At 46.7% G+C, this 13,809-nt stretch overlaps 1 protein-coding gene across 1 annotated transcript in view; it reads left to right on the top strand.

The window, feature by feature from the left end:
• FLVCR2 (FLVCR choline and putative heme transporter 2) overlaps window positions 1-13,809 on the top strand; it is a 64,537-nt gene that overhangs the window by 31,674 nt on the left and 19,054 nt on the right. The window contains exons 3-5 of the mRNA XM_033850816.2: window positions 1,554-1,694; window positions 11,439-11,506; window positions 12,705-12,808. Of these exons, the coding sequence (XP_033706707.1) occupies window positions 1,554-1,694; window positions 11,439-11,506; window positions 12,705-12,808 (313 nt within the window). The remainder of the gene's footprint in view (window positions 1-1,553; window positions 1,695-11,438; window positions 11,507-12,704; window positions 12,809-13,809) is intronic.

The following is a 13,809-nucleotide window of genomic DNA, read 5'->3' as shown; positions in this document are numbered from 1 at the left end:
AATATCCGAAAGTTCCACCTCACACGTTAAAGGTGTCATTCCTTCCTGCTGGCCTCAACTCCAGAGTCAAACAGTTTTATAATCATGTATGTCATCCAGCTGTTCTCACTGTGTCATTTCCTCCCCGGGGTCCAAGCTGAGGAAGGGCTGCCTGATGGCTTTTCAAAGCTCACAGGATCTCTTGGACGGAGAACTTGGTGTTCCTGGGAAGGTGAGAAGCCTTGAAGCTGTGGTTGAGAACACGAAAGAACCATCTCGACCAGACTTGAAGTTTCAAATTGTAATGTGCTCAGCTCCAAATTCTTGTGTTTGTAGCAGATGAGGGCCTGGTTCTTTGCAGAGATCCTGGAGGTAGGCCATTTCTACACTTTGCGTTTTACTAGTAAGCACAGACGGTTGCTCATTGAATAAAGAACTGAAAAATCTTATCCAAACTGTGATTTGTGGTTGCCAAATCCTTGAGCAAACAGCTGCTGTTGCCGAGATTAAAAAAAACCTCTTGCCTTGATTTCTTTCCCCTGATAGAAGGGGAGGTGAACAGGCAGGACAATGGTTGAGAAGTACCCAGTGGTGGGAAGTTACCCAGGACTGTTTCCGGAGAAGGAAGGAGCAGGGCTGTGAAGTCAGGGCTGGAGGGTTATCTGGATGGAGGGGGGAGACCTTTGATCTTCAAGAGACTAAACCTCATTTCCAGAGCTTCCTCCAGCTGGAGGCAGTTTCCTGACCTTTCAGAGGTGTTCTCATGGGGGCTGGGGACACACCAAGGTGCTTCTTTACTTGGACCCAATTGGGGGACCAATTTAGCCAAACAGCTGGTTAAACTGATTTGGCCCCCAGAGAACTGAACCGCCATCAATGCAGTCAAATGGATTGTACCAGTTGTACTGAAAATAGAACATAAAGCAAATGGTTTTCCCACTGTCCCCCCCCAGTCCTTCCTATCAGAGTGGTCACACCTACAGGAGCATGTGTTAATCCTCTGGTTTCTCGTGGGGCAGATGTCTGATTCAGACTTCGAGAAGCTAGGGATGGACTCCGGGTCTTTCCAATAGAAGAAGATCCTTTCCCTTATTCGGGGAATGTTTATTGGCAGCATGTGCCAGGCTCTGTGCTCAGCATGGGCATCACAGTCCCTTCCCCCCTGGGGGGAGCTCTGGTGCTGAGTCCTTAACTGGACTCACTAATCCCAGAGCCTCAGCTCTCACTTCCCTCCTATCTCCGTGTTACTACTGAATTTCTTCAGTGCTCTGCCGTATGTTATTCCCCGGTTGTTACTCGGCTCCTTGATCCTTGAATACTGCCTGGGAAGCCCAGTGATTGCAGCCGTCCAAAGGCCATTAAGAAAAAATAATCGAAGGCACAGTCACGGAGCCACAGACAGTGAGATGCAGCTTCAAGAGAGGAGACTATAAAGGATTTAATTGAAGAATTAATATTTCCTTTTGGAGTCTTCGTTCCTTCTCAGATGAGGGAGTCAGCTGTCGTCCATGTATCAGCTCTGCAGGGTGGGACCATAGGGATTTGCAGTGATCTCTCTGTTTCTTTCCTTTCAGTATTCAAGGAGAAGCCTAAACATCCCCCCAGCAGGGCCCAATCCCTAAGCTATGCCTTGGCGTCCCCTGATGCTTCATACTTAAGTTCCATCGTCCGACTCTTCAAAAACCTCAACTTTGTGCTGCTTATCATCACCTATGGTAAGATATAGATGTGTCCAGGAGTGTAATGGAACTGGGAGTGTGAGACAAGAGGCCTGATGTGTCTGTGCATCTTACTGTTTCCAAATCCCAAATGTATATGTGAAGTCGTCGTTTAGGGTCAACCAGAAGAGACAGCTCTGTCTCAGGGCCTTCGATGTTGGGTTACCTAGACAACCATTCCTTCCCATATCAAGTTGTCTGGCAAAACGCCTGCCGATCCTCCGAGTCTCATCTCAGTATGACTGCTGTAAAGCAGTATTAGGCGACCTTTCCTCTTTTATTGTGCTGTTCCTGGTACATCTTAACACTTAGCATTAAAAAAAAAAAAAAAGATCATTTCCAGGTCTGTTTTCCCACTAAACTGGGAACTCCCTGGGAGTAGGAATTTATGTCTTTTTATCTTTATAACTCCTCAGCAGTGGCCAACCTGGAGTATACTCCAAGAGTTATTAAATGAGTGATTGAGTGAGCGGGTGGGTGGATATTTATATGAGTCTTGTGACATGATCACTCCCCAGCCAATCCTTCATCTTGGAACATTGCTCCTTCTTTACCTGAATGCAAGACAACATCCCTCTTTCATTTCGCTTTCTTGGCTTTGGTAAGATAAATTTCAACATTTATGCTGGTGTATTGGCTTGCCTTTCCAGCAAGGTGTTTGCTGCATCTTCATTCTAACGTTTAATGAGAATGTTGTCCTAGACAGGGGCAAGGACGGAACCTCAGGGCATCCCATTAAAGGTGTCTTTACAGATCCACCCAGCTCTGCTGCTATCCAGCTTACCCCTGACCATTTAACCCTCCAGTTTGTTTGATTAAAATCAAGCGTGTATATCACGCTCAGTAACCAGAAGAAGAAAAGAAGTGAGATTGGTTGACGTGACTTATTCTCAGTGAAACCCCAGTTGGCTATAACCTCAGGTTTTCTCTAGGCTCACAAACTGTATCTTACAACAATACTAGCATTTACTACGTGCCAAGGCTTTTTATATATTATTTTATTTAACTCTCACCACACCGGTGAGAGGTAAATAGTATAATTTTCCCCATTTAACAGATGAGGAAACAAACTCAGAGAGATTAGGTAATAGCTCAAGAACACACAGTTTTCAAAGGGCAGAGCCAGGATTCAAGTACAGATTTGTCAGACTCCAAAGCCTACACTCCCAATCCGTGACTGCCTATGCTCCTTCCTTGACTTGTACCAGGGCTTCACTTTAGGCTTATCAATGCCCTTCACCTGAATTAAAGTGTTTATCTGCGGAGGCATTAGATAAGAGGTGGTATCATCCACAGTAGAGAGGCACACCTGGTTTTCAGGCATAGGCACAGATTAGGTGACCTCTCATCTGGAATAGCCCCAGGTACCCACGTTAGTCTCCAAGGCCTCTGGTCTCCATTCCTCCCTCTCTCAGAACAGCTTCTCAGTTCTGAGTATGTCTCTGCACTCATTCACAAAACAAAGAAAGTTTCCAATACTTAGGATGGCCAGCTAAAGATACTATGGGTTGCTCATCACTGAGAGGTATTCAAGTGTAGGTGGAGCCAACCACTTAGTGGGGATATTGTGGGGAATATCAGGCTATAGCTGGATAGTGAAACCTGATGATCTTTGGGTTCCCTTCCAGACTCAGCATTCCATGCCTCTAAGAACTTTCACTTTTCCCTAGAGTTAAACATCTCGAGTACATCAACCTTTGACCACCATAAACCTTATGGCACCTGACAACAGGGCGTTTGAGGCTTACCTTGGAATTCTAGGGCAGATGAGTGCTTAATAAACATCTTCTGTGAACGAGAGTGGTGATGGTGGCAATAACGGGGCAATGGCCTTATTCCAGAGGTCGCGGTCTTCGGTTCTGGACGCTGTTTATGGCAGGGTCAGGTCACTGACCCATGATAGCAAGAAATAAGAACAAAATGTACCAGGAACAGTGTTGCTCCTGGTCGCTGTGGCTCAGCTCCGGGCCATGCTTTAGGGGCAAAGCAACTCCTTTTCCTTCCATCTTGTACGGCTGGTTGCTTATATGGTCTTCAGTCTGGCAGGGTGGTGTTAATCCTTTGGTTCTGGACACTCTTCCTTAATCTATTTGGTTAAGTGATAACACAGGGAATAAATGGGTTAGCACTTCTGGAATGGTGGAGTGAGGACCTTGCATCATCTGTTCCTCCATGAAAACAAGAACACCACCGGCAGACGTTATCAAAATCAGTTGTTTCAGGGTTCTTAACCAAAGGCTTGAAACAATCCAGTGAGCATCTATTCAAGACAAATATCTGAATGACAGTAAAGTCGCAAGCTTTGTGTTTTAACTTGTCCTATTCCGATCCCCTCTTCCAGGCTCTGTGGTAGCCTTGAAAACCAGCAGCCTCACAGCCACTGGAGGGGGCCAAACAAGTTTGGAGCTCCCCCAGAAGTCCCATCCCTAGGTCACTATTTGACTTCTGTGGCAGTTCCCTGCAAAGGCCCCCTTCAGAGGATTTGCCTATATTTGACCTGACTCAGAGCTTTCTCAGTGGGAAAGCGCTATTTCCAGGGCATTTGTTGAAAGCGATCACTGTTTAACATCACAGCTGCCTGAGGTGGCAATACCGGTTGGGGTAAGCAAGAGGCTGACCAAAGGTCTTGAAAGGAAAATCTGGAGAATGAGATGTCCAGGGGGCTTTGGAAAGCTCTGACATATTCTTAGGAATCTAGAAATCCACATGCACATGCAGAGCTGTGCACATGCCCAGGAAAGACCTGAGAAAGCCCTGAAGTCTCACCTCTGGCTGAACTGGAGGCTCTGTGTAAGCAGAAGGTGAAGGCTAAGGCAGAGTTGTCACCACCCTGCTGGAGCATCACAGGCGAGTCCCAACGCACACATAGAGGTCCTCAGCAAAGGTGGGACACTTGTGGGCTTAAAGTATTTAAGGAAATCTGTCTAATCCTTAGTTCAAAACTAAGCTAGTGGAGCAGAAACCTCAGTGGCTGCACATGACAAAGAGCACAGACTTTACAAAATGAGTCCAGGAAAGTCAGTGAACAAGCAGCAGCCACAGTAACAAATCCTGGGGAAGGAGGAGAATCTCATTTCTAGAGTTGACATTATATTTAAAATGTCCAGTTTCAACAACAAAAAAAATGAGACATGCAAAGAAACAGGAAAGCAGGGCCCATACACAGTTAGAAAACTGTTCCTGAGGAAGCCCAGAGGTTGGATGTAACAGAAAAAGAAAGTAGCTCAGCTGTTATAAATATATTCAAGAACTAAAGGAAACCAGTGTGTAAAGAATGAAAGAAAAGTAGAGAATGATGTCTCACCAAATAGAGAATATCAAGAAAGACAAATCAAAAAGAACCAAATATAAATTCTAGAGTTGAAAATACAATAACTGAAATGAAAAACTCACTAGAAGGCTCAACACTAGATTTGAGCTGGCAGAAAAAAGAATCAGTTAACTTGAAGATAGGTCAAATGCAATTATCCTGTCTGGGGAACAGAAAGAAAAAAGAAAGAAGAAAAATGAGCAGATCCTCGTAGACCTGTGGGCAACCAGCAAGCACACCAACACATGCCTAACAGGAGTCCCAGAAGCAGAGGAGAGAGAAACAGGTGGAAGTAAATTGCCCTCAGAAAAACAGTCCACTTCTGCGCCTCTGGAAGCATTTGACTATGTTGTGTGTAGATAGAATTTATTAACATTCTTCTCAAAGGCCTGAGGTGATCCCAGTGAGGAGTTAAACTAATCTGGTTGTTTGTACACACTTCATTATAGTCAGAGAACCACAAGCCTTATTTTTGTGGTAGAGAGTTGGACTTGGTGACAGGGATCTTTGCCTACAAGGAAATGATTCTTAGGCTGAATCACAGATTTGGGAAAACGTGTTATTGAGCCTTTACTGTGTGTCAGGCACCATGTGAAGTGCATGCATTATCTCATTTAATCTTCAAAAGAAACCCATGAATTAGGTGTTCAACTGCTCCATTTTATACCTAAAAAAACTGAGGCTCTGATTGAGCTCCTCGTCCGTAATTAGACAGCTAGCAAGCAATAGAGCTCAGATATAAACTTCTGTCTGTCTGAGATCAAAGCCTGTCTTCCTAACCACCACACCATTTTGCCTTCCTGTGCAGAAAGGAGCCTCTTGGAGACAGAGCCAGGGGTCTGTTTTCAACCTCACTCAACTGAGTAGCCTCTGGGTCTGTCTAGCAGGGGTTGGAAGTGGTGTATGTCCTTCCTCAGATTCAGTCCTCAGACCAATGGCCTTTCTTCTGAGATGAGGGTCTGTAGTTCTGGGGTTTAGAAGCAGGACCTACCTACACTGACCGGCCATCTTTGGGACTTGGGGATGGTGAGGTTTCATCCGTAGTGCATCTCTCTGAGGGTTACAGGTCATGTAAAGGCACTCAATCCACCTGAGAATCCCTGCTTTCTTCTCCCACTATCTTTGCTCCAGATTAAAAATCCACACACAATCAAAAAAACCCTCTATAAATTCAACTAAGTCCTTTGAGACCTCCCAGAATGCCTCCCACCTTCCATGCAGTTTCAGGTTGAGCTTTGAAGAGGGAAATGGTTCACAGTTTATATATACACACATATAACCATATAGTGCATATGTACATTACATAGTACATATGATGTTCCTATTTTCCTCTGAATTATAAACACTTAAGAGCATGTAGTTGGGAATCAAGCAGTTGATAGTGTTTCATGGATGTATTTTCTGGATTTGGGTGGACATGTTTTGGAGTAAGAGCCTTGGCTGGGGGACCAGTGAGTTCAGAGTTGGTACGTAAGGAATATAAGGTCTAAGTTTTAGTGTCAGCTCTGCTAATTACTGAGTGTACCACCTTCACCCATCCTGTGCTCATCGTGTGTCTCTCTAAGAACCACCCCTCAGAAAAGAGTAATAACATTTGCTTCCCACTGGAGTTCCCTGGATGGAAATGAAAGCTTTTAAAGTAATTGTGAATCAAAACACTGCGTGCAGCCATAATGCTGTTGTGTTGGGAAACTTGACCATTTCCTACAGTCTTTTTGTTTTTTGAATGAGGTAGATTTCGACACGTAGGGAGTAGCTCTCGTGGGTTGTCCAGTATTTTGCCTGGACAACCCAGGCAAAATCTGGTGGGTTGTCCAGTATTGTACTGGTAGTGACTTTCCAAGTGCTTCTCCAAGCGGCTGAGTCAGCTGCCCCGAGCTAAGGTGCGGTGGTACAGTAAAGGCTTTGGAGGAATTCCAGTGCGGCTGCCTTTTCCCCACGGGCTTCTGGCCACACTCTTAGAGGTAGGTTTCAGACAAAAATTAAGGGCCATCCGGCTAAGTTGGAATTTCAGATCCACAACAAATTCTTTTTTAGTATAAACATGTCCCACAACTATTTGAAGCATTCTTACGCTGAAATTCAAATTTAATTGGGTGTGCTGTTTTTGCTTTTTACTAAATCTAGCAGCCCAGTTTAGAGAGAAGGAGGTGCAGAGGCTGGGTTTGTGCTTGATGTTGCTGAAATATCACAGGAATGAGAAACTACCACCTCCTCTAGCAAAATACCCTCCCTGTCACCGCAGGAAGACACAGGGCTGGAAGCTGATTCCCCATGGGTCCACCAGAGCCTGGGGCTGGGCAGGTCTTGTGGTGAGCGTCAGCCGTGGGCGTGGGGTGGGGTGAGGTGAAGTAAGAACCTTTCTTTGGCTCCCCCTCGGATCTCCAGGCCTTGCTTTCACATGGCTTCCCTAACGTCTTTGCATTGATGGCTCACGACTGCCCTGGTAAACAGACTGGTGAAAGGCTCCTCTTCTGGACAGTGTCCTCCAAGGGATTGCTCTTCCCTGTCATCCCCCAGCCTTGCCTCCAGCTCTGCTTCTGAAGAATCTGTGTAGTGTTGGGCGTCTGAATTCAGAGCCTCAACATGTGTCCTGAGGACACCTTTCCTTGGGGCTCTCAAGGGCTTTACACCGCCCGACCTGGGCCTGGGCAGGGGCTTTGTGCCCCTTCAAGATGCTGGCTTCAGGGTGGGTGTAAGGTCCTTCTGGGATTCCCTGGAGCTTTTGCCGAGGTCAGGCTGGCCCTTTAAAAAGAGGGTTTTCTACAAGTTCAGGAAGGACAAAAGGGAAATGAACACAGAGTAACCAGAACCCAGAGATGGGATCTGGGATCAGCGTTTCCCACGCTGGCCTGATGATAGAGTCCCCTGGGGTGCTGGGTGGTGTGTGCCTCGATTCCTGCCTCTCTTCTGGAAAGTCAAATTCAGATAGTCTGGTCCGGGCCTGGGAATCTGCTTTTCACAAGCATTCCTGGAGATTCTGGTTCGCAGCAGGGTTGAGAACCTCTAGAGTAGGTGTGCTATGGGTGATTCTCCTGAAGCCCCTTCCCATCCCAGCTGCCTCCATGTTAACCCCAGCCTCTGAGGGCCTGGGCCTGGTCTGTGATCTTCCTATGCCCAAGGCCATTTATCCCCAAGTTTAAGAAATGCCAAGGGCTTTTGTTGTGTTGTTGTTAGAATGCGGATTCCTAGCCCCAATCCAGGGGAATCAGATTGAGTTGGTCCAGGGTGCGGCCCAGGAATCTGCATTTTTAGACTCTGAGGCTTTCTAATGCCAGTGGTTTCTAAATGCCACCACCCTTTGAAAAAACTTAGTCTTGACACAGGAGAGAAACTCAGAGTGATGACAAGTCAGTCCCTTGTGCCTTCCTAAAGCTCACCCCCTCAGTGACCTGCACTTCTCCCAGGTGGCTGATATCAGGGGTGACCAGGCCTTTCAGGGGCCATCACATTTCCTCACCTGGCAGGCTTCCCTTGTTGGGGATAATCACACCCGAATATAACACAGTCACCTGCATTCCTGTAAGAGGTACTTATGCACAGGGCAGAGCACACATGTCATTCCTGCCCTTCAGTGTGGACACTGGACCCTTTGGTTTGGGCAGTGGAGTGGACTTGTGCCATTTAACTGTGTCTGGCAACCTTTGGCAATATGGGAGGGACATCTAGATTCAAGAGAGAGAGTCAGAATTTCTAATTCCTTTAAGGTTGGACTGTAGAAAGAATTGGAAAGAATGGTAGCCTTCCAGGATGAACCCCTGCCCCCTCCACATCCTCCCTACCTTAGCCCTGATTCCGTCTCCTGTCTGGCTGGGAGCAGGGGATGGTGATTGGTAAACCAAACTAGTCTAGCAGAGCCAGTAGGTCTCAAACTTTGAGCCTTATCAGAATTACCTGGAGGGCTTGTTCAAACACATTGCCTGAGGAGCCCCACTCCCAGTGTCTACAGCAGGAGGTCTGGGTGGGGTCAGGATTTGCATTTCTAACAAGCTGCCAGGGAGGCTGATCTGGAAGTGATTTCTCTAAACCTTTAAGCCTCAGAGCTGCTCAGCCTCAATAGCCTGGGTTAGCCTGATCAGGACTGTTTCTCTCCACATTTTTCAGGGTCAGGAAAGTGCTGGTGTTTGACGTGGGGTGTTTTTTCGCCCAGTCCTCCTGGATAATTTCGCAGTTTCCTGAGGATTCTGCCCTCCTTGTTCATTCCAGGTGGGCACAAGCTGAGCTTGGCCTCGTGTATGCCCTGGCCCCTGGCCCTGTTGGGCTGAGGGGCAGGAAGGGGGCTGAGTTCATCCTCCTCCCTGCACGCTTCTTCCCCACACCCGCCCGCAGTTCAGGAATGTGACTCCTTGTGGGCTCTCTTGACCCAGGAATGGAATTTCCAAGTGGCTGGATGTGTGGTATGAAGGTGCGGCCGGTATGCTTGTTGGGTGAGAAGTTGCCGAGAGTCTCAGAGTCCTCCTGACCATGAGTGTGGCAGTTGCAGTCACATCTGGTCACACTTCTGGGTTTGCCGACTGACTGTTGGCCCTGTGCCCCTCAGCAGGTGGCATTGAGCTCAACCTTGTTGCATCCCTGAGGTGACCTGCTGGGAGAGGCTGGGGCACGAAATTGCCAGTAACCTGAGCTGGGGAAATCACTGAGGATCAAATCTGTAAGGATATGAAATCAACGGTTTAAGATGGAGGACCTGGAGTCCATAGTCTGGGTTTGAATCGAACCCTGCCTCTTACTACCCGTGTGATGGTGGGAAGGGCAAACCAAACTCCCTTCCCCATTTTGCAGGAGAATTTGACCTTCACTTAACTTTGTATCTCATTCCCCTGGGAACCTGACAAAGGGAGTAAGTCAACTGCATTTAGGCAACATTGCTTCTGATAAGAAAGACCTATTGTGATATAAATGACTGCAGGTGGACTGGGTGATCTTCTTACCCCTGTTGGGAAACCATTCTTTGTGCTTCTCTGAGCACAGTGACCCTTTCCACTGGCCTGTCCTTTATGGAGATCCTGGTAGCTATGCCTGTGGATGAGTCAGCAATAGTGGCTCCTGGGAGGGGTTAAGCCAGGGTTGGGTGCCATGCCCACCTTTCTCTGCACTGAGCTGTCACCTCGGGGGCAAAAGAGAATAGCTTCTGAATGGCTCTGTGGACTGGGGTTCTGTGGACTGGCTCCAGTGAAGAGGAGCTCCTGCGGCTGCCCTGTCTATGAACTGTGTCCTCTCTTACATGCTGCTAAGTGGACCTAATGCCAGGTGTGCCAGTGGTAGTTGTGTGAGCCTCAAAATTAGTTAAAATTAAAAAGACTCCTGGTGGGCCTTCCAGAGTGACCTCTGTATTTGTTTTTAAAATCTGTGTGCATTTTTCTTACCTGCAAAATGGGAATGAGAATATTAGGTACTTTCTAGGATTGTTATGAGGATCGTAAGGTGTTTAGATTGTAAGGTGCCTAGTACATGAGTGTATGCTACTGCCACCATCACCATCATCACCACTACCACCATCACTACCATCATCACCACCATCACCACTACCACCATCACCATCATCACCACCATCACCACTACCACCAGCACCATCACCACCACCATCACCACTACCACCATCACTACCACCATCACCACTACCACCATCACTACCATCATCACCACCATCACCATCATCACCACCATCACCACTACCACCAGCACCATCACCACCACCAGCACCACTACCACCAGCACCATCACCACCAACATCACCACCATCACCACCATCATTATGAAGGGAAGGCAGAAGGCCCTTCTCCTCTGGATCAGTTTCAGTCTCATCTTAGTCACTAAGTCACTGTACGGCTTTTGACAAACAACCTCATCTTCTAAGGACACAGATTCTTACAGTATATGCTAGGTGCTCCATTTGTTTCTTGGATGAATCGATAAATTAGGAGAGTCAACTAAATGCTCTTTAGGGTCTTTTATGGTTTTGAATATAAGATTTTGTGTGATGTTGAATCTGAGAAAAAAGTTGGAGGGATGTGGAAAGAGGTGAGAATCTACCTGCAGAGGGAGTGTTGTCAGGGGTCAGAGGTCTGGAGCATTCTGGTGAGGGGGGACAGGTCATCAGGAGGAGGTGGAAGGGGTCCAGTACTTCTGCTGGCCCCTTAGGTCAGGTCAGCGCTTAAGAGGAATGTAGATGGCTCTGACCTGGGAGTAATACTTTCTGGAGCCTGTGTTTCCAGGACAGGGATAAAGGGATGAGAGGGCAGTGGTGTGTGGCTAAGAAGAGGTTCAAATGGTTAGCTTTGGTTGTTTTGGAGTATTTCTTCTTTGAAACATTACCTCCAGTGGCAACAAGGATGAGGATTTCTGACCTCCCTCACCACTGTGGGGAGAAGCCAGCAATGACCCCAACAGGAGAATGACCCTAATGCTGTGTTTCTCCCTCCCTCCTTCAGGTCTGAATGCTGGTGCTTTTTATGCCTTGTCCACTCTGCTGAATCGCATGGTGATCTTGCACTACCCGGTAAGGGTGTTCCCTCAGCTTGCTGGGCCCTGAGAGAAGGAGGTTTCTAGTCTGTCTGGGCAGGAGCTGGGGTGGCAGCGTGGTACGGTGTGTGCTCCTGAGATTTGGAGGGAGGCGGCCCTGGGTCTCAGCCCCAGCTCCGGTGGCCCTCAGCTGTGTAATAAGCTGGTTAGTGTCTTTGAGCTCTCATTCTCTTTTCTGTAAAGGAAGCCTAATTACTTACTGAAAGATTGATTTTAGGGTTAGAAAGTAAATAATAAGGTTTATATATGTAAAGCGCATAGCATGGTGCCTGGCAACACAGTAGGTAAACATATATACAGTAGAATCACATATGAAATAAATTAAGTTGTGAAATGTGGGCAAGGTTTAATTTTAACGTTTTATTTACCCAGCAGAAAGCATGTTTTAAATGTTTCCAGAACCAGCGAGGGCTGGATACTGGGAATGGAACATTGAGTAACCAGGAGTCGGGATCCCGGGTCCAGCCCTCTTTTGAAAGGTTAAGGCTCTCACGCTTGTGGGAGGGGTGAGCCACTGTGGCTGAGCGTTCCAGTGTTGGAGGTTGACAGGTCTGAGTTCAAATCCTGCCTCTGCTCTTAATAAAGGCCTCATGACCTTGGGCTAGTAGGTTATTTTCACTGTGCCTCAGTGTCTTCATCTGTAAAATGGAGAATATTGATTAACCTTCTGGTGGGGAATTAGGAGAATTAAATGAGATGATGATATAAAATCATCAGCATGGTGTCTGGCTTTGAATAAACGCTCAAAAATATATAATTATTATCTTCCTATCTCTTCAACAGTGATAACTGAAAAAACCTAAGTATGGAATGTTTCAATATACATAATTCAGTTTTTCCATCTGTGAAATGGGAATAATGGTAAAGGTTTGCTATAAGGATTACATTTTTAAAAATCCATCTAAAAGTGGTTTCTAAGGACAGAATTTGGTTCACCCCAGCATCCAGTATCATGCACACACATCCAGGGTTATATTATGTTGGGAGGAGCAATTATTCTAGGATTCTCTCTCCACTGGCAGCTTCTTACAGGCCATTTTGTCCTGATACTTTCTGAGAATTGGCTCTAATGAAGCCGGAGTTACTTGCCTTTGCCCCTTTGCCTTCTGCTGACTGCGCCCTGTCAGATATCTTGTCCCATCACTGAGCAGTCACTGGGGCTGTGGTTTCCCCAGGGCGAAGAACTGAATGCTGGAAGAATCGGCCTGACCATCGTCATTGCAGGAATGCTTGGGGCTATGATCTCAGGCCTCTGGCTGGATAGGACCAAAACCTACAAGTAAGTGACTCTTCCTCTTGGACTGAATCGGGGACCCCTGTCTTGAAATGACATATTCATTAGCAACATGGCTCCAAAGATGTGGGTGTGGCAGCTGGGGGTCTGAGTGGTCAAGCGGGGAGTTCAAATATATCTTCTCTGAGCCTCAGTTTCCCCATTTATAAAATGAGGGAAGCAATGCCTGCCCTGTGGGGATCATAGGAAGATTAGAGATAGGGGACATGAGGCCTGTCAGAGTTCCATCCCCCAAGTAGCTTGCGGAAGAAGCAGAGGAAGGAGAAAATAAATGTGGAAAAGCATCAACAGTCGGACAGTTTGTGGAAACTCCACGGAGTGGGGACGAGGAGGTGGTTCCTCTGCCCTGTTCCCATAGCTCCCTCGTGGACCGCATGGGGTTAACCAAGGTGCTCTGTGCTTCCAACAATTTACAGTGTGTCATCTTGCAATTGCTTCCACTTCATTGGTAAGTATTACGACATGCTTTAGTCCTGATTGCCCAGTGCATTCCTAAGAGCCACGAAGATTTTAGTGGATGTCAGGCTAATCCAGGACGCTTACTAAAAATACAGATTCCTGGGCCCTACCCTCATGGATGCCAATTCAGTAGGGGAATCTGCGTTTATAAAAAAAACTAAAAATAGAACTACCATACGACCCAGCAATCCCACTACTGGGCATACACCCTGAGAAAACCATAATTCAAAAACAGTCATGTACCAAAGTGTTCATTGCAGCTCTATTTACAATAGCCCGGACATGGAAGCAACCTAAGTGTCCATCAACAGATGAATGAATGAAGAAGATATGGCACATATATACAATGGAATATTACTCAGCCATAAAAAGAAACGAAATTTAGATATTTGTAGTAAGGTGGGTGGACCTAGAGTCAGTCATACAGAGTGAAGTAAGTCAGAAAGAGAAAAACAAATACCGTATGCTAACACATATATATGGAATCTAAGGGAAAAAAAAAAGGTCATGAAGAACCTAGGGGTAAG

Source organism: Tursiops truncatus, chromosome 2 (genome assembly GCF_011762595.2).
Source record: "Tursiops truncatus isolate mTurTru1 chromosome 2, mTurTru1.mat.Y, whole genome shotgun sequence".
In the NCBI taxonomy this organism is placed as follows: Eukaryota; Metazoa; Chordata; class Mammalia; order Artiodactyla; family Delphinidae; genus Tursiops; species Tursiops truncatus.
This window is presented reverse-complemented; position numbering and strand designations above follow the sequence as displayed.